The following is a 21266-nucleotide window of genomic DNA, read 5'->3' on the forward strand; positions in this document are numbered from 1 at the left end:
GTTCAGGAAAAAAAAAAAAAAAAAAAAAAACACTTCACCAAGTCTTCTTGTATTGAGATTTTTCTTCGTGGTTGCTATGAAGGTTGCAGATGGGTCCTCCACATTCTTGGAATGGTTAGACCATCATTTTTATTCAGATTCGGATCATGTTTGAGCATTTCACATGCTTCCTTGAATTTCCACTCGGACCAGGTTTTGATGCGGTGTAGGGACTTGGTACCTTTCCAATCAATTCTGTAGTATGTTTGGAGTGTGTGGTCAGAAAGGCCGGTTTTTCCAAAATGGAGGTATTTTATGTGTCGTTTGTGTTCATCCTTTCTGATTGGGATGGTTCACCCTGTTTCCCCTATGTATGGTATGTTACATGTGCAATCTATTTTGTAAACCCTTGGGTGGGCTAGGTGTGGCAGGGGATCCTCGGAGGAACTGAGTAGGTGTCTTAATTTTGTCAGGGGTTTAAAGGTGTTTTGATGATGTATTTGTGTAGTGTTCTGTCTATTTTTTTCAGAAATGCCTCTAACATATGGTATAGCAATAGCATTCTTGAAATCTTTTTTGTTATTGGTGGTATCTCTGTGGAGGATCTTGTGAATAGTTTTTATACTGTATCCATTTTTTATAAAGGTATGTTTGATGGTCTCATATTCGTGGTTAAGAGCTTGTTCATTTGAACAAATGGTTTGAGGTAGTACAACACCAAGCAACTACGAGTTGCTTGGTGTTGTACTACCTTACCTCAGTCCTGAAGATATTTTCAGGTGCAAACTTTGTTTGCTTACACTTGGATAAAGGATTAAACTAATTTTATTATAGTCTAACCAAGTGCAAAAATAAACTTTCAACATCTTTAATGGTCAAAGCTGTATAACTGAGAGGAGACCTCCACATAGCCTTTAAAGGAATGTGGAGAACCGACCAGGGCTTCTGACCTTCTCGTGGTGCACCCTATTGGGTATCTACATCGATACTAAACGAACGAGGATGGGCTGGCAATTCGGGATTTAGCTACCCAAATTGTATTCTTATAGGCTTAAACCAATATACAAAATGATGGTACAAGACGACAAATTTTGATGTCGGCTGGAGCGTCGCCCGGTTACACAAGGCCCCCGTTGTTTTTGCCAGGGAACCAGGGTTAACAGTGAAAAGTCACCCCAACATCACCAGAGTTAAAGTTCGGTACTATCAACATAAGAAGCCTGAATGGCAAAGAAATGGAGCTAGCTGAGGAATTAGATAAGCCAGATCGACATAATAGGGGTGACTGAAACAAAAGACAAAAGCTGGTGATATCTTTCTGAGCAATAAATACAAAATGTTATATTCAGGCAATAACAATCAAGGAAAAGAAGGAGTAGCATAGTATTCAACACTAAATATGAGGCTAATCTTATTGAATGGCAGGCAGTCTCAAGTAGAGTGATGTGGGTAATATCAGAATGGGGAATTGGACAATGAGACTTATTTGTGCCTATGGTCCCACAGAAGGCTCTACTAAGGTAGAAGTGGAGGAATGTTTTGATGCTCTAGAAAAAGCGACTGACACAATAACAAGGAAAAGTTGGCCCTTGTTGGGGATCTAAATAGCAGAGTAGGAAATGATTGTCAGACATACAAAAATATTTTGGGAAAAGTTGGAGAAAAGAGCAAAGCTAATAATAATGGCAAATACCTGTTGGATTTCTGCTCAGGACATGGAATGGTTATTACTAACACCATGTTCCAACATAAAAATGTGCACAAATTCACATAGAGAGAAGAGCCAAGAAATAAGAAAACTGTCACTGACTATGTTATTGTTGATAGTGATGTTTTCTCCCTGGTGCAGGACACCAGAGCGTACAGAGGATTTGAAATCGGAAGTGATCACTATTTAGTCTTGAGCAGGATAAAATTGAATTTCATATTCAAAAGAATAACATGTAAGAAAGTTTTGAAACGAATAAAAGTTGAGCAGCTCTCAGATGTGAACTGTAGACTAAAATACACAAAGCTTATTGAAGAAAAAATGAAAACACTTTGAGAACAGGAAAGGAACCAAACCTTGGAGATTCAGTGGCAAGCCTTGAAGAAAACACTGATTGATTCAGCCAGAGAGGCATGTGGTGAGGTTGGCTGCAAGGATAGAAAAATCAGAACTCCATGGTGGGGAAAAGAAGAAAGCATATCAAAAGTTCCTGGCAAATAAGTCAGCTTGTGCTCTTAGAGAATAGAGAGACAAATGTAAGAAAGCTAAACACTGTAAAACTAGCTAAACAAAAGTCATGGGAGGACTTTGGCAAGAACATAGAAAATAAATATCAAGAAGGTGGCAAAATATTCTGGAGGTTGTTGAAGAAGCTTAGAAATGGAGGAAAGAGTGCTGTAAAAGGAGTTAGAGATGATAAAGGTGACATGAAAACAGGGTGGGAAAATATCGTTGAAGTATGGAGTAATTACTTTGAAAAATTGCTAAATGAAACAAGCAGTGATAGCACAGTGGTAAAAAACACTCAACAGGCATACAATCAGGAATACATATCCATACTTGAAGTAGAAAAAGCCATCAAAGGCTTGAAATGTGGAAAGGCAGCAGGAGTAGATGATATTCGACCAGAAATGCTCAAGTATGGTGGTATAAAAGTCTTACAGTGGCTGCACTGCATAGTTCAAAAGGCCTGGACAGAGGGACAAATTACCGATGATTGGAGGAGAGCTCTCATAGTACCCATATATAAAAAGGGAAATAAAACTGAATGTGAGAATTAACAGAGGTATTTCCCTACTGAGTGTTCCTGGCAAGATCTATGCAAGTATGCTTGAAAAACGGTTGAGAAGAATTGTGGAAGAAAAGCTTGGTGAAGAACAAGCTGGATTCAGGCCAAATAGAGGCTGTTAGGATCAGATCTTCACTTTACGACAAATAGTCGAGAAAGCATGGGAATATAACAAAGATCTGTATTTAAGTTTTGTCGATTTGGAAAAGGCATATGACAAGGTGCCAAGAGAGAAGCTATTCAATACGCTGCAGTTATATGGTGTCAATGGGACATTATATCAAGCAATACTTAGTCTTTATTTGAGTTGTAAGTCAGCAGTAAGAATTGAAAGAAGCACAGGAAGATGGTTTAATGTTAAATCTGGTGTGAGACAAGGATGTACATTATCCCCACTGTTATTCATTATCTATATGGATCACATTATGAAGGAAAGTGGTATTAAACATGATATCAAAATTGGAGATGTTAATGTCAGCTCATTGCTTTCTGCGGATGATGTTATACTTCTAAATAAATCCGCTACAAGTCTGCAAGATTCTCTGACTAAATTGAATAACTGTTGTAATAGATATGGTATGAAGGTCAGCAATAAAAGACAAAGACAATGCAAATAGGCAGATTCATTGAAAATGTCAACTGTGTTGTGAACGGAGAACCTGTGGAACAAGTAAAACATTTCAGCTACTTAGGCATGATTTTTAGTGAAATATTAAATTAAATACCGAAATAGACAATAGAATCAACAAAGCTGGTATGGTAGGAAGTCAATTGAATAAATTCATATGGAATAAGAGAGAAATTAGTCGGAACACTAAATTAGCTGTATACCAGACAGTATTCAAACCAGTTTTAACTTATGGATCTGAGAGCTGGGTCAGAAGTAAAACACTTGACCAAAAATTAGAGACCACAGATATGAGAGTCCTGAGAAAGATTAGAGGCATGAACAGATGGCATCAATGGCAATATCATATTAAAAACGAGGATATTAGGAAAGAACTTGACAATGTCAGCATCCTGGAATACGTTAGCAGAGCTAATCTCAGGCGGTATGGTCACTTAAACAGAATGGGGTGAGGGAAGATTAGCAAAACAAGTGTTTTCTGGCAGGTTGGCAGGAAAACGACCCAGAGAAAGACCAAGATATAGGTGGATTGATACAGTGCAAAGTTCCTTAGACGATAGAAATATAAGATCTGATAATGTTGGAGCGTTGACAAGTAACAGGCTGATTTGGAGGAAAATTGTAGATAGGAAGTTAGTAATGATGTAAATTTTTCATGTAGTACTATCATATCCTGTACACTCCTTGAGGGTACCTGTCAGGAATTTGATGATGATGATGATGAAATCTTTCTCTAAATCCAGATTCCACCTTATTATTATTTAATAATAAGGTGAAACAACTTATGGCAACTCCTATAGGTAAAGATGACCTCTCCATTGCTTCCGCGTGGTATCTCCACTTCAGGGCCTGGCTCCCACTGACGAGACCTCAATAAAGGTCGAAACCGGTATGGGTAGTGGTCCTTCCCTTAATGCATAACATTATGCATATCCACAAGGAGATGTATTTTGCATTATGGGAGATACTGAGATAGGAGTGATGGTAGCTTGGTCCCCTTTGCTACGAGTTGCCTGGTGTTGTACTATCTTACCTAAGTCCTGAAGATATTTTCAGGTGCAAACTTTGTTTGCTCACACTTTGATAAAGGATTAAACTAAATTTATTATAGTCTAACCAAGTGCAAAAATAAACTTTAAACCCAGGAGAAAGGATAGTAAAGGACAGATAGTAGACCACGACTGTATATATTAATTAATCAGGGATAATTTGAATGTAATGGGAAAACTGCTGGACGCACTTACCACTTCTTATTACTAGAAAACAGACATCTTATTCCTTGAACACCAAAAAATTTATTTTCTGGTGTTCAAGGAATAAGAAGGCAAGTGCAGAAGGCAGTTAGAATAAGCAATAAAGGAGTCATAGCATAAAGTAATATATATAGGAAGGAATACACTAACATTATAGAAGGTGCAGAAATACCTAAAGTAAAGAAAGGTAAAGAGCATATAAAAGGATAGATATTGGATTACCCCCCCCCTCCGTTTACAATACTATTATAATATTCTATACAACCCCTGTTGGTACACATCAGGAATTTGATGATGATGATGATGATAAGGTACTATCTCCTGGTTGGAAATAAAACTTTATAACATTTACTATTATTATTATGTGATACCTCCAAGGATTCAACTACACGTAATGCTATCGATTTTCCCACAAACAATACTGTTTTTTCTAAATTGTGTGTGTGTGTGTGTTCTCTGGCCAATTTGCCTGGATAAAAATCCTGAATTTCTAGGAAGAACCATGCTACCATCATATGAGATAAGCTATCTTCAACTGAAAAAGTCCATATAAAGATTCTTGGCGTCAAGATGAGAATAGAACTTAGGTATGTGAAAGTGAATAATATGGTGTTTTAAAATGAAAATTTTGACAATTCTATGAAGAAAATAAGATAAAATATTTTGAATGCATTTAGAATGAGGTTGAAAAGTCACTTTCCACTTGTCAAACTCTCGGTCAAAATGTTGTGCACAGTTGATTTTGGAATCCCCAATTCATCTTTAATCAATCTCATGGATGATTTCGGGTTTTCTTTGATGAAATCATGAACTTTTTGGATGTTATCTTCGCTCAGTCCTGTTTTGGATGGCCCAGCTTTTCATCATCCTTAAACATCTCACGACCACTTTGAAATCGCTTAAACCACTTGTAAACTTGAGTAGGGATAAGCATTCATCGGCATATGCTTTTTGAAGCATTTGATGCGTTTGGTAAAACTTTTACCAAGTTTAACACAAAAGTCAATTGCTGCTCTCTGTTTGAAACTCATTTTCCGACCGTTCGTCAAAACACACTGTCACTCTTGGCACTATAACTCGGCTTCTAATGAACAAATGTCATAAACAGTTGACACAACACTAATGAAGGTTGCCACTTTCGACAACAAAAAGATACAACAGGTGGTGCCACTAGTTTCTTCTATTTTCGAAAACTTTAGTTTCTTTTTGGACAGAGGGTCTATAAGCATCTCCATATATTATACTATAGCAATGAAATATGTTAAACCCAGCTTCAAGCATCAGTCTCATAAATATTTAAAAGATAATCTCTGACCTGATTCCAAATATTTTTGTGAAATTCACCTATATATTTTGCTTGGGTATGGATATCCATGCCCAAATACTCAAATGAAAGGCACAACTGCCAGGGAAAAGAACAAGGGAAAAGACAAGAAAAGATATTTCTAACCACATCATTGGGGCTGATGTTTAAAGCTAGGTTTAACACATTCCAGGGTCATCCACTGTCCTCAAAATCAGAATAAAGAGTGATTAAAAAAAAAAAAAAATATGGAATATGATATTTGCATGGTCATACATTTCACTGATTACAACAGGACTGGTTTTCTGATGATCTGAATAACAAACGGTGCTTTAAAGAAAGCAAATCCCTGAATATCTGAATGAACATAATATTTATATTTGACAATGAAAGTATTAAACAATCTTTGAATAAAATACCCAATTACTTTATATTTGGGAATCAACACAATTTTAAAATGATTTTGTATTTAATATCTAAGAACAGAAAGTAATACCCCACCACACTTCACTCTATGATGATATGTTCATATGACACTTTTCAAATATGATCGATGCCTATTTATACAATGATGCATTTGTTCATACAATGGTTTAAGCTATGATACTACCACGAAATCAACTGATATGCAGTAATTGTGAACTCAGTTTATTTATGACATCATTGCTTGCTACATCTCTTTGTGTTTTAGTGTTTCGCTGTGAATGATAAACTGTTTATAACTATTTTATTTTATTATTGTTAATAAAAGCAGATAGAATCAAAGTAAGGGTGCTGTTTCCACCAGTGAAAAGAAGAAACAACATAAAGCAATTACATTACATGCTAAGTTTAAAAGTAATAAATTTAGTAACAATGGCTTATGAAACACTAAGAGAGGCCTCAGGCTAAATCTACCTTATCCTACTGTTGTTATATAGTTCTAAGTGAAGTGATAAGTGCTACACTAATTAATACTACATAAATCATCCATAAACATGACAATATTATTGCTGATATGGAAAAACTTTTAATGTATAGTTTGAAGACTAAAGTGGTTGGCATGCTCCCTTAAGCCAAGAAATTCACAATTTTTTTATTTGCAAAAATTATTCTAGATTGTTCATTTGCATACCTGATGTCAACAAATGATTTATTATGTCAGTTCCACTCATAGAGGACTGCTTAAAAATGTAATCAATCCATTATACGCATCTAAAAGTGAAATAAAATAGTGATTCACTACACGATGGTGATCTAGAACCTAATGTGTCATATGACCAATATATGCCTGTACGTTATTTGATTAATTAGGTTAAATATATATGGATGAGTAGGGAGTTTGGCTGGGATGCATGCTGTGCAAAAAATTAATTTAAAGAGAGACCACATGGATCTTTCCTTAAAAACAGATACTAACATACAAAATCTCTCCTCCATCTCCCAACACCAAGTTTTTAGAGAGTTTAAATGTTTCATACTTTATTCTCTATTCAGAGAAAGTGGCTAAATTTTGATATCAACTTGAAATTTTAGCAGAACGTACCACCATAAAAACATATTCCAATACTTGCCTCTGTATAGTGAAGTTTATTTTGGCCTCTTTTTCTTTTCTTTACTGTCTGATGGAGTGAATAAGGAAACCAAGCCATGAAGTTCATCATGATATCACCACTGAATGATTCTTTAAACCATGTACTCTATTGAGATAAAAAAAAAAGCATATTAAAAAATAATGAACACATTAAGTCTCAATGAAAATAATGTTTTATAATAAATATTCTTCAACTATTGAGTACATTTTAAGCTCTATATTTTCAAGTTTTGATGATAGCTAATTTTTGTTGAGGGTGATAGGGGAAAAAAAATGTTTTCCAACATCCACTTTTTTCATAAACTGAAAGACTGGAATGATAATAACATATATCATTAGGCATGTTATGTGCAGTCTTTGCATTGTTGTGTAAACTCTGTATGTGATTGCTGGCATAGGAGATGTCTCAAATTTTAACATATTAATTAATCATTTCCAAATATCATGTAAGATCACCCTTAATTTCTATTTATTATGCCTTTATTATGCATTGTGCTATGTAACGAATCACATGTTTGTTGCTTGTATAAATTGGAGGAATATGATGCTCCCAAGTCAGTGCAAATGTGTCCAGGTGAAATGACTGTGAGAAGGGAACTGATGGAGTTTGAAAGAGGCATTGTGATAGGATGCCATGTTGCAGGTCTTATTGTTAGCAAATTGTTCACAAATTGGGCTATCCCAGGTCAACAATCACTGATACCATACTGAGATGGGAGTGCAGGGAGTCAACTGCATGTGCTACTGTTGGATTCTGATTACGTAGAGATTAGAGTAATTATTATTTGCTTCAGAATCCAACATGATCTTCCATCACAAAGGCTAGACTTGTAAATATTATTTAATGCAAACAACTTATTTTACAATTTAATATTCATATAACTACCTTTAATTTTGTCTAATATTTAATTATTTAATCAAAGATATATGTATTATAATGAAAAGACTGTATTAAATATTATTAAGCTATTTTAATTATTACTATGTTAATATTATAAGAACTTGTATTTGGTAATTTAACTGCGCATTAATTGAAATGTTAATATTCTCTATTTATTCCTATTTGTAGAAATTTAACGTTATGCAATAGCTCAATTTTATTATGTTTTGTTTTGTTGTCATGGAGATGTATGTAAGTGAGCGAGCACGTTTTGGAACACCACGTGAGGAGAAGGTTTATTGAAAAGAGTTTTAGAAAGAAATCACGAGAATAATTTAGGCGGGAAGAATGGATATATAAACGATGAACGCTGAGATTATGGAAAGAGAGAGAGAAAGGAGAGGATTAGCTTTAGGTTGGAATCGGAGCATTTGGCATTCGGGAATCACAGTGCGATAATAGCAAGTCGGCAAGTCACTCAAGCAGCTAAATAAAGTCTACTAGTCGAGAGGCAGTTAGCTAATAAATTGTAGAATAACAATTATAGCTACGGAAGACAGTTGAGTGACTACTAAATAGACTAGCGATATTTGAGTTGAGATTCAATTTCTGGGCCGACCTTTCAAGGACATACAGAACCTTGAAGCAAAGCACAGAGTTATTAGCGAATAGTAGAGGCTGTAAAGTTGAAGTTTACCGTTAGCTGTGCTTAGAGATATATTGCCTAAAGAATTAAATGAATGCAGGAGGAATGAACAGCTGTGCATATAAAACCTCAAGTTAAGGAATTATTGTGTATTGCCTTAATTCATAAGTGATCAGTAGTATTTCATGCAAGAATGTTTGTTTATGTGTATAGTGACCGACGATTAATTCAGTTGTTGTTTAGAAGATTTATTTAATGAGTGCCATATACTGTTTAAAGTGTTTACGTATAAGTAGATGAAGAAAAAAGATCATCGGTAAGATTATTCCAACCATTAATATTTCTATACAGAAAAGTGTGTGAGCTTCATCCTAGAATTCCCTTATATTAACAGTAACTATTGGTGAGAATTAACTGAAGTGTAAAATTAAAAGTGTTTGTTTGTGAAGAGGTGTGTTACTGCAAATTTTATTGTATTTGGAACTTAAGGAACTGCAAGAAGACTGTACTAGAGATGACAGATATACCATTGTCTGAGTTTGTATGATTGTACTTATCAGAGAAGCTAAAATGTTTGTGATATCTTAATTACTGATTTAAACTTAAGTATAAAATTTGTGATTTTAAAATTAAATGTTTATTTTTGTTAATCAAAAGTTGTATTTTGCCTGAATCTCTTTTACTGCACCATTCATAAAATATTCGAACCAAAGCGGGTGAATTAAGCAACATATTAAGGAGAAATAGTTGAGGGTTGATTTTCCTTCAATTCGTGAACTAATTGAGATATAGAGTGGCGCAGTCAATAAATATAAATTTTCTCTATATTTGTATTAGAAATCGACTAGCAACTATTTTTTGTTTAAGAACATCGTGGTGACTAACAAGTCGGATCCAAAACATAGATTGAGACAAAGTAGGATCCAACACTACCTACAGTGGATGACCCATCACACTCACAAAAGTGACTGTAGGGGTTTTACGAAGGATAATATGTAAAAACTGCCATTCGTCAAACAGCACATTGAATGTGAAGTTCTAGGCATTGACTGGAATACAAACATTCAAAACCAAGGCTCACAACATTGGGTATCCATGGTAGGACCACAACTTGTAAGCTTAACATTATCTGAACCAACATGTAGCATCATCTTCAGTGGTGCAAAATGAGGGTACAGTGGGATGTGGAAGCTTGGAAAGCTTGTTATGAAGTGACAAATCAGGCTATACCTTCTATCAAGCAGATGGATGGATGAGTGTGGCAGATGCCTGATAAACGTCTCTTACCAGAGTGCATAACCACAACTATGAAATTTGGAGGTGGCCGTGTAATGGTATGGCCATGATTTGGTCTCAGAACTCTCTCTGTGGTGCCAAGAACATTGAACTTCAAGAGGTATCTGAATTATGCATTATGGACAATACAATGCTTCTTGCTTTGTGGCATTTCTATGGGACATGAACATCACCACACCTGACTGGCTTCCACAGAGTCTTGATCTCAACCCTACTGAACATCTGTGGGATGAACTAGAGCGTGAGGTGAGGTCAAGGGACATCTGTCCCACAACAGTCCAGGACCTCATTACTTGCCTACAGGAAAATGGTCCAAAATTCCCACTGATCACTATCATATGCTTGTGGAAAGTATGTCCCGTAAGATTGCTGCAGTCATTGCATCAAAAGGAGGGCCTACATCTTATTAAGGTGGGAGCCATGGCTGTTCTTCACACTATGGTGTCCATTGTCTTATTTCCAGGTAGTGTATATATCTAATGTGAATTTGGTTCTATTAATTTCATCAAGTTTGAGAATGTTTAAAGCTCTATTTTTTTTGAAATTTTGATGATACCTAATTTTTGTTCAGAAACCCTGTGTGGATTTCTTTCTATAGTCTTCTAATGATAATCCTGATGCTTTTATTGATAAAGATGTCTCAGAATGGTAATTTTCCATCCTTCTTATTCAATGACAGACATCCTTATCTATCTTCTGGAAAATTCAAACCCTATGATCTGGCTAATATTCCCAAATATATGGAATACCATAGATGATATGCATTCAAAGAAGGTCTCAAAAATAGACAAACATTATAAATATAGAGACTGTCAAAAATATTCAAACATTTATACACTATAATTCACAAAAATGGAACCTGTTTGATTTCTAATAAATTTGTATTAAATTTTTCTAACTTTATTCTTACTAATATAGAAGCTTCAGTTCTAAACAAAGACTTTTAGGCTTCAGTTTTATTAAACATTCGTCCACCAAAAAATAACATAAGAGCATTAGAGAAAAACACTTTAAGAAGTTAACACGACAGTGATGAAATTGTTATATTTAAAACAGACGAATGGAATTTAAGTCATTTTAAATAGTGTAGACCATGACACCAAGATCACTCCCGTGTTATCACTCTTCACATATTCAGAAATAGATCATGATCCCACTTGGTCATCACATATAAAACTAATGATATAATATCCAATACCTTTGAATTTACAGATCTTAAAAAGCAACTGAAATCAATATACCTGATAATTCCCAAATTACATGGTGTATCTAAAGTGCATAAAATGGAACCCCCCCACCCCTTTCACCCTCTGTCAAATAGTGGATGGCAGACTGTCCAACACATTTTCTCTCAAAATACCTATCTTATCTCCTAAGCTTCATATCAGACATACAAATTCCTGCTTGAAAAACCTGATGCATTTTGTAAACAAACTTTCGAACATACAGATTTCCCCATCAGTCATATGAGCTAGCTTAGATATAGTTTCTTTGTTTACTGTCTCTGTGGAAGAAAATCAATAGAGACTCTTTGAGATCTATTTCCTCATGACATCCCACATCTCTTCCATCATTGTTTAAAATCTTTATTCTTTACTTAGAAAGGAAAATTTTACTACCAAATATATAGTGTGTGGCAATGGGCTCACCTTTATCACTTCCTATCTCCAACTTATAAATGGAAAAATTTGAGGAAGTGGCTATGGCACAAGTGACCATAAAATCATGCCTGTTGGAGATATGTCAGTGACATCTTTATCATTTAGAAATATACCCTTGAAGATTTTGTATATTTCTTGAATAACGGCATCTGAAAATCAAATTTGCATCACTAGAAGTAGAAAAGGACAGAAAATTGCCATTCCTAGACATCCTTATCAACAAAACTATCACTGGAGGATTATTATTAGAAGTCTACAGGAAAGATTCCCCCACAGGCAGGCATACTCACAAGCAAGCTTGTTCCATCAACCTTGATAAAAATTAGTTATCATCAAAACCTTAAAAAAAAAAAACAGAGCTGTGTAAATATGCTCAAAAATGATGAAATTAAAAGAAAAGAACTTCAAATCCTGTTTAATAAATTCTTCAATTATTTCAACCAACACACACTTCTAACATAAAAAACAATTAAACAATGAAAAATACATAAAATGGCATAAAAAATATAACTTAGCAAAAATAAAAAATATGTTGTCTTAAAGTGGACAAGCTTAATTAATTTCCGTATGCTGAATTCAAATATGAAATTAAAATTGCCTAATGAAACATCAAATTTTCAGGAATCAGAATTACGACAGCATAATAGTAAAGTCTTCTGCTTATAGTTGGCATCAGGGTAGTTTCTTGATTAAGAATCAAAAAAAACGATACTGGAGTTCCAGTCACCTTGGTATTAATTTCATCAGGATTGAATTCATTGGAAAGGGTTTTATCAGAATGTTTAACATGTGAAGCATGCTATATTTGTTACTTACTGAAGTACTCGAGAGGAAAAAAAAATCAAAACATGAGTGATGAAAGCAGATGATTAATGAAATGCTGCACCTCCACTGCTTTGTATGGCTACTGCATGCCTTCTACAAAATTTCTACAATAGTCACTGTTGCTGCTAGTTTTAAGCAGCAACAGCTTAAAAGCCTTCTAATGTTACTTTTTAATGTTATTTAATATGTCATTAAAAGTACTGTTGCTCAGAAGTATGAATTTATTTTTCATTTTTCCATCACCTATTCTTAGGAACTTGCCTAAAATATCAAAAACTGTCACTAATCTTATTTGAACTATTAACAATCACATCATGCAATCAAATTGTAATATAGAAAGGCAGCAAGAGAATGTTTTCAGGATGCTTCACAAGGGAAGGGATGTTGTTATTATTATTATTCAGGCCTCCATGGAGTCAAAAGACATATCGTGGGAGGTCCTTCCTAGGAAACACAAAGTCTATCATGCTACTCCTTGACCATTCTTGCTCTCACCACTCTATCAGGCAATGCATTCCACAGTTCAACCACCCTCCATGCAAAGAAACCACTCCTCATCATCTTGCTCACAACTTCCCTTTGCAACTTCCAGGGATGGCCCCTTGTCAGCGCTTCTTCCCACTATTCCACCAAGCGAAAGAACTCCCCAGCGTCAACCCTGTAACTACCTCTCAACAGTTTATAAGTCTCAATCATATCACCTCTCCTTCTATCTACCAAACTCTGCAGTCCACATTCCCTCAGCTGATCGTCATACTAACATTGTACAGTCCTGAAACCATCTTTGTCATCTGCCTCTGTACCCTTTCAACAGTTAATTTATCCCCTTCAAATCCCCAGGATTTGAAGGGGACCAAATTTGAGAACAATAGTCCAAGTGTAGTCTGATCAGGACTTTATACAATGGAATGACAACTCTGTGAAATGCTTTTCTCCCACAGCACTTAATTCTGTTTAACTAGTCGCTGTTTAACTTCATAAAGGTAGTTGTAGTTTTTATGATTACATAACAAAAATCAATATTTTGTAAACCATATGCTCTTTAAGTACTTTCACTTTGAGGTTACTACAAATGTTTCTCCAAATGTATCACAGTTAATAAATTTAAGAAGCAAAGCCATATTTTCATAGAATTCCCTCATATGATCTGTTCCATTTACCAGTGGAACAGAGAGAGAGAGAGATTTCTGTCTCTCTCTCTCTCTCTCTCTCTCTGTCTCTCTGTGAGTGCATGTGTGTGGAAGCAAGTCCTCTAAACAAATGACATTTGTCGAGATCACATTTTCTCCCTAGCATTTCCATTATTCTCTTAACATTAAAAAACACAATCACTACTCATAGAAAAAAGAATTCTAAATTTTGCTGATGCTTTTGAAATCACATGATCATTGGGCTCTTTTTTGAAGAGGTTCAAACCTTATAATTTAAAACCTTAAATTTTGGTTTGCTTATGTTAAGGTCCAGATCTTTCACAAAATCATTCAACTTGTCTTAGGTTATCAAATGAGATACAAAACTTAAATACAGATCTTTGTTATATTCCCATGCTTTCTCGACTATTTGTGGTAAAGTGAAAATCTGATCCTGACAGCCTCTATTTGGCCTGAATCCAGCTTGTTCTTCACCAAGCTTTTCTTTCACAATCCTTCTCAACAGTTTCTCAAGTACACTTGTGTAAATCTTCCCAGGAATACTCAATAGAGAAATACCTTTGTAATTCTCACATTCAGTTTTATTTCCCTTTTTATATATGGGCACTATGAGAGCTCTACTCCAATCACCCAGAATTCGTCTCTCTGTCCAGACCTTCTAACTATGCAGTGTAGCAACTGTAAGAATTTTATACCTCCATGCTTCAGCATTTCTAATCAAATATCGTCTACTTCTGCTGCCTTTCCACATTTCAAGCTTTTGATGGCTTTTTCTACTTCAAGTATGGATATGTATTTCTGATTGCATGCCTGTTGAGTGTTTTTTAGCAATTTTTTGAAGTAATTACTCAATATATATCAAGGGTATCTTTTCCTCCAGTTTTCATGTCACCTTTATCATCTCCAATTCCTTTTACAGCACTCTTTCTTCCATTTCTGAGTTTTATTTACAACCTTCAGAACATCTTGCCACCTCTTGATATTTATTTTCTATGTTCTTATCAAAGTCTTCCCATGATTTTTTTTAGCTAGTTTTACACAGGGTTTTGCTTTCTTACATTTGTCTCTGTATTCTCTAAGAACACAAGCTGACTAATTTGCCAGGAATGTTTGATATGCTTTCTTCTTTTCCTTCACTGCCTCTTCAACTTGCTGTGTCCACCACGGAGTTCTGATTTTTCTATCTTTGCAATTTTTCTATCCAGACAACCTTACAACATGCCTCTCTGGCTGAATCCATCAATGTTTTCTTCAGGTCTTGCCACTGAATCTCCAAGGTTTGGTTCCTGTTTTCAAACTCTTTCATTCTTTCTTCAATAATCTTTGTGTATTTTAGTCTACAGTTCACATCTGAGAGCTGCTCAACTTTTATTCGCTTTAAAAATTTCTTATATGTTATTCTTTTCAATATGAAATTCAATTTTATCCTGCTCAAGACTAAATAGTGATCACTTCCGATTTCAAATCCTCTGTACGCTCTGGTGTCCTGCACCAGGGAGAAAACATCACTATCAACAATAACATAGTCAGTGACAGTTTTCTTATTTCTTGGCTCTTCTCTCTATGTGAATTTGTGCACATTTTTATGTTGGAACATGGTGTTAGTAATAACCATTCCATGTCCTGAGCAGAAATCCAACAGGTATTTGCCATTATTATTAGCTTTGCTCTTTTCTCCAACTTTTCCCAAAATATTTTTGTATGTCTGACAATCATTTCCTACTCCGATATTTAGATCCCCAACAAGGACCAACTTTTCATTATCTCAGTAGCTTTCTCTAAAGCCTCAAAAAAAAAAAAAAAAAAAAAAAAATATTCTTCACTTCTACCTTAGTAGAAGGTTCTACTAAGGTAGAAGTGGAGGAATTTTTTTTTGAGATGCCTGCCATTCAAGAAGATTTACCTTGTATTTAACGTTGAATACTTGGCCACTCCTTCTTTTCCTTGATTTTCATTGCCTGAATACAATATTTTGTATTTATTGCACAGAAAGATCTCACCAGTTTTGTCTTTTTTTGTTTCAGTCATTCTTATTATGTTGACCTGGTAATTATCTAATTTCTCAGCTAGCTCTATTTCTTTGCCATTCAGGCTTCTTATGTTGATAGTACCAATCTTCAACTCTGGTGATGTTGAGTTGGGGTGTGTTTTAGGATTTGTTCCAGTAACTGACTTTTCGCTGTTTGCACTGGTTCCCTGGCAATAACAACGTGGGGGGGGGGGGCTTGTTTAACCAGGCAATGCCCCAGCCAGTATGAAATTCTGTCATGTAGTACCATCATTTTATATTTTGGTTTAAGCCGATAAGAATATAACTTGGTCGGTGAAATCCAAAACTGCCAGCCCATCCTAGTTTGTTTAGTATCCAGGTAGATACCTAACAGTGTACACAACGAGAAGGTGAGGATTGGACATTAAGTCAGAAGCCCTGGTCAGTTCTCTGCATTCCTTTAAAGGCCATGTGGAGGTCTCCTCTCAGTTATACAACTCTGACCCCTTAAGCACCCCATGTGCACATCTTTATGGTGGAATATGGTGTTAGTGATGACCAGTAAATGACCTGAACAGAAATCCAACAAGTACTTACCATTATTATTAGTTTTGTCCTTTAATCCAAATTTTCCCAATACATTTCTAAATGTTAGGTTTTTCATTTCTCACTCTACTATTTAGATTTTCAACAAGAACCAAGTTTTCTTTATATCAACTCCCTTCTCTAAGGACTCAAAAAATTCCTCCATCTCCTTTCATCCACAACAACAGGCACAAATTAGTTTCACTTTCCAATCCTCCATTTTGATGCTTGTCCACATCACTCTACTCGATATTGCCTGCGATTGAAAAAGATTATCTTCATACTTGGCATTGAATACTATAGCTACTTTTTCCTTTCCTGGATCATCACTGCCCAAACCTAGCACCTTGTATTTATTTAGACAAAATCTCACCTGTTTTAGTGTTCTTTATTCAGTAACACCAATTATATAGATGTGGCACATTTCTGCAATTCTTCTGCTAATTCCGCTTCTTTTTTGCTGATACTTCTTATGCTTATGGTAACTCTCGTGAATTCTGCTGATGTTAAGTTTGAGTCTGTTCCAGTAGCTGATTTTCTCCTATTTGCCCTGGTTCCCTGATGAAGACAGTGGGAACCTTGTTTAACCTGGTGACATGCCAGCCAGTATGAATTTTTATCTTCTTGTACCATCATTTTCTTTTGGCTTACCAATAAAGAATAAAATTTGTTCAGCTGAAGTCCAAATTGTCAGCCGATCCTCGTTCATTCACTACTCATGTATATACCTACTAACAGGGCATACTGTGAGAAACTGAGGACTAGATATTAAGTCATTAATATCTTTTAGATCAGAAGTCTTTGTCAGTTCTCTGCATTCCTTAAAAGGATATGTGGAAGTCTCCTCTACAGTTATCTGGCTTCGACACTTTAAGCAACACCATATAATACATATTACACACACACTGGGTGATCTATAAGTCACATCATAAAACAAACTTGAATTTTTCAATATTAGTGACAAACCTTATAGAACTAAATTGCTACAAACAAAGCTTATGACTGTATATTTACAAAGGCAAAAATAAAAAAATATCACTAAGCAAATGTTCAAAATGGCTGCCTCGTTCTTGAATGCAGGCACGTGATCTCTTTACCAAACTGGAGACAACTCTTCAACGCATGGAATTACTGATGGCTTCAGTTTTGTTCATCTTGAGTTCATCAATTGGGTAAGGATTATTTTTACACTTTAGCTTTCAGGTAACCCCATAAGAAGAAATCTAGAGGTGACAAATCTGGTGAGCTATGGGACCAAAGTCTGTCACCAAAAAACTCTTTCAAAAATTGCATTGTTTCATTTGATGCAACTGGCACCGTCCTGCTAAAAACAGCAATCATGTTCTTGAATCTCAATGAGAGCCATGAACTGGGTGATGATGTCTTGGTACGGTACATGTTCAATGTCATCTCAAAGAAAATGGGTCCGACAATGCAATGGTGTGATACTGCACACCACACTCTGATTTTCAGAGAATGCAAGAGTGTTTCATGGAAAATATGATGATTTTCCAATTACAAAATTCTGTTATTTTGGCTATTGACATATCCACTTAGAGGGAGCCATGCTTTGTCACTGAAGAAAACATTGTTCAGCTTGTGAACTCCGTTTTCTTCAACAAATGATTGAAACCACCTACAGCACACAACACGTTTTTCCTTATCTAGTGGCTTCAATTCCTGAACTGAGTGAACATGGTATGGATGAAGCTGTAATTGTTTGGTGGCTCTCCAAGTACTGTCATATGATATATCTGTCTGCACAGAGAGTTTTCTAAGACTGTTTGAAGGCAATATATCGTGAACTGAGTCAATTTAGCCTCAGTCAAAATGGAAGGTCTTCCATGCTGCTGTTTGTCTGCAATTGATTCAGTTCCCCATAAGTGTCTGATTAATCATAATTGTTTAATTTTGAGGAACAACAGAGTCAGGATACTTCAGACGAAACTCCACAACATATGCATAAAAACGACAGCCAAAATAACAACTCGTTGCTCCGGGGAACGTACTTTCTTTCTTTCTTTCTTCAAAAACAGAATTACCCAATAGATGCCCAATAACTGACACATGGCAGATAGTCCAAAGGTGCCATCTATAGGCAGAATGAATAATTAGAATTGAAACACTTTGATGCAGCTCAGCTTCAACTATCATGTGCGTGACTTTTGGATCACTTGTGTATACAGGGTGAGCCAAAACGATGTGAACAATTTGTGCCTATTTTTATAAAGAAACAATTAGCAATAAGAAAATGCAACATGCAGTAATTGAAAAAGAAACTCAAAGAGTTTCAGATTACACATGCACAACAATTCATTTCAATAGCTACCACTAGAGCATTTGACTTGTAGAAAAAGACAAGATGGTGAGTGGACTTGAGCATGCTTTTTTGCGTTTTGGAACTTCATAACACAGAGTCTGTTATTATCATGCAGCAAGCATTTAGAAGAAAATACAGAAAGGAGTTGCCTGCTGCAAATTCCATTCATAAGTGGTACAAAAAAATTCAAGAGACTGGCTGCATCTGTAAAAGGAAGAGTCTTAGCCGACTGCATGTCAGCGATGAAAGAGCTGATGATGTTTGATAATCGTTTCTTTGAAGTCTGATGAAGTCAAAACGATAGTGCAGCCAAAGCATTGTGTAAATGCCTTGCTCTCCATCCATATCATTTACACTTACTGCAGGTTATTACACCAAATGATAAACTGCTCGCTTCTCTTTTTGCTCAGGCATTATGGTCTGCATCAAAGAAGATGAAATGTTCATGTCAAGAATGTTTTTCAGTGACAAAGCCACATTTCATTTGTCAGGAAAAGTGAACTGACACAATGTCCATGCATGCGGTTCTAAAACCCACATGTAGCTGTTGAACATTCAAGGGATAGTCCAAAAGGTAAATGTGTTTTGTGCCCTGAAAAAATGTAATCGGAATTGTGTACTGTGGCATATTGGAGCTATTTCCAGAACTTCTGAATGGCAAACACAATACTGCCTCTCAGCAAGATGGAGCACTGCCACACATACATCATGAAGTCATGTCCCTTTTGAACATCTAACTTCCTGGCAGATGGATAGGCCGAATGGATCCTAGAGCCTGGCCTGCACAGTCACCGGACCTTATGCCTCTAGATTTTTTCCTCTGGGGTATGTAAAGGAAAAATTTTGTGTCACCTTTGCCATAAAACTTGGTTGATCTGAAGGATCGCATACGCAGAGCTTTTGAAACAACTGATCATCAAATGTCGGTTTCCGTGTAGCAAGAAGTCACATATCAAACTGACGTGTGCCATGCAACAAGTGGTGCACACATTGAACTTTTATAAATCAGGTAGTACAAAAACTGTCTCAGTTACTATTTCAACTAATGCAAATTTCATATTGTTGTGTTCAATAGTTTTTGTTTAATAAATGTTTCTAATCGCTCACGTCATTTTTGACTTACCCTGTGTGTGTGTGTGTGTAATATTTTTTTAAATTGATAATATGGAATATTACATGCAAAGCACATGATAGCTGTAAACAAATCAAATCATATATGAAGGAAAGTCGCATATTGCCAAATAAAAATGCATTTCGGTTTCCCAGATAGCTTGTTTAGTTCTATTCAGCAAGATCATTGAGGAAGTAGCTGCTGTGTTTCCATTTGAATGAATCAGTTTACTGCCTCTGTTACCAAGCATTGTGATTTCTTTTCAGGTCAAGCTGCTTGCATCCAGTTTTTCCAGATGAAATATTGGATTGAGGAAACTACTCCTGAATGCTGTCTTGTGATACCCATAACGTGTGTCTCATGGTGCACTGCAAGTGCAAAGCAATGAAACCTCAACACTGGTATGCTGCATTGTATTTATTTCCCAAGTGATCAGCCAGCCATCACAAACATTAGTGAATACTGTCTTTTCCTGCCAGTAGTCAAATTCTTGTTTCAAATAATATGCCATGCATATCTGAGTATCCTAAGCAAATTAAATCAGTTTTGGTTACTGTATATCGCACCTTATTTGAATAACAGCAGCAAAACTTTAACATTCAAATCAAGACCACTTGAACTGCAGGACAAAACTCCTGGTGACTGATAACTATAAGCAGACTACATAGTCTCATACCAGCAACATATTTCAAGTGCCTGCCTTATTGACTGCTGACATGTTGGAGCTATTTCGACAACTTCTGAATGACAAACACAATACTGTCTCTCAGCAAGATGGAGCACTGCTGCAATTCCATCACAAAGTCATATCCCTTTTGAACATACAACTTCCTGACAGATGGATAGGCCAAATGGGTCCTAGAGAATGGCTTGAACAGTCACCGGACCTTAAGCCTCTAGATTCATGGCAGGTTATGTGCCTAAATTGATTGATACACGGGTTCAGTTCCAGAGATAGGGATCCTGAGAAAAAGCTACCACATTCAAGCTAGAATTGAAGGAGGCAGAGGAAGATAGTTTGATGTAAAATCAGCTAAAAGACAAAGCCACACATTATCTTTCCTCTAATTCATCATCTACACTTTGTTAACTAAAGTATTTGGACACTTAGTTGTGGTAAAAAAATGTGTTTTAATTACATTTCTAGTACCAAGTGGGACCACCTATGGCCTAAATGACAACCTTAGAGTCATGCTTTCAACCAATTTATATGTTGCAACAGGAATATTCTTCCATTCTTCATGCAAAGCTACCCCTATTGCTGAGACGATGGCTGCTGTGGTCTGGA

At 35.8% G+C, this 21266-nt stretch overlaps 1 protein-coding gene across 3 annotated transcripts in view; it reads right to left on the reverse strand.

Moving 5' to 3' along the window:
* The window catches only part of LOC150100402 (testis-expressed protein 10 homolog), a 172111-nt gene that overhangs the window by 103177 nt on the left and 47668 nt on the right, over positions 1–21266 (reverse strand). For all 3 annotated transcript variants that reach the window (XM_090402792.1, XM_090402790.1, XM_090402791.1), the window contains exon 5: positions 7494–7619. In XM_090402792.1, the coding sequence (XP_090258918.1) occupies positions 7494–7619 (126 nt within the window). The remainder of the gene's footprint in view (positions 1–7493; positions 7620–21266) is intronic.

The sequence above is a fragment of the Typopeltis vanoorti genome, chromosome 13 (genome assembly GCF_054136105.1).
Source record: "Typopeltis vanoorti isolate ZY-2024b chromosome 13, IOZ_Tvanoo_1.0, whole genome shotgun sequence".
Taxonomy (NCBI): domain Eukaryota; kingdom Metazoa; phylum Arthropoda; class Arachnida; order Uropygi; family Thelyphonidae; genus Typopeltis; species Typopeltis vanoorti.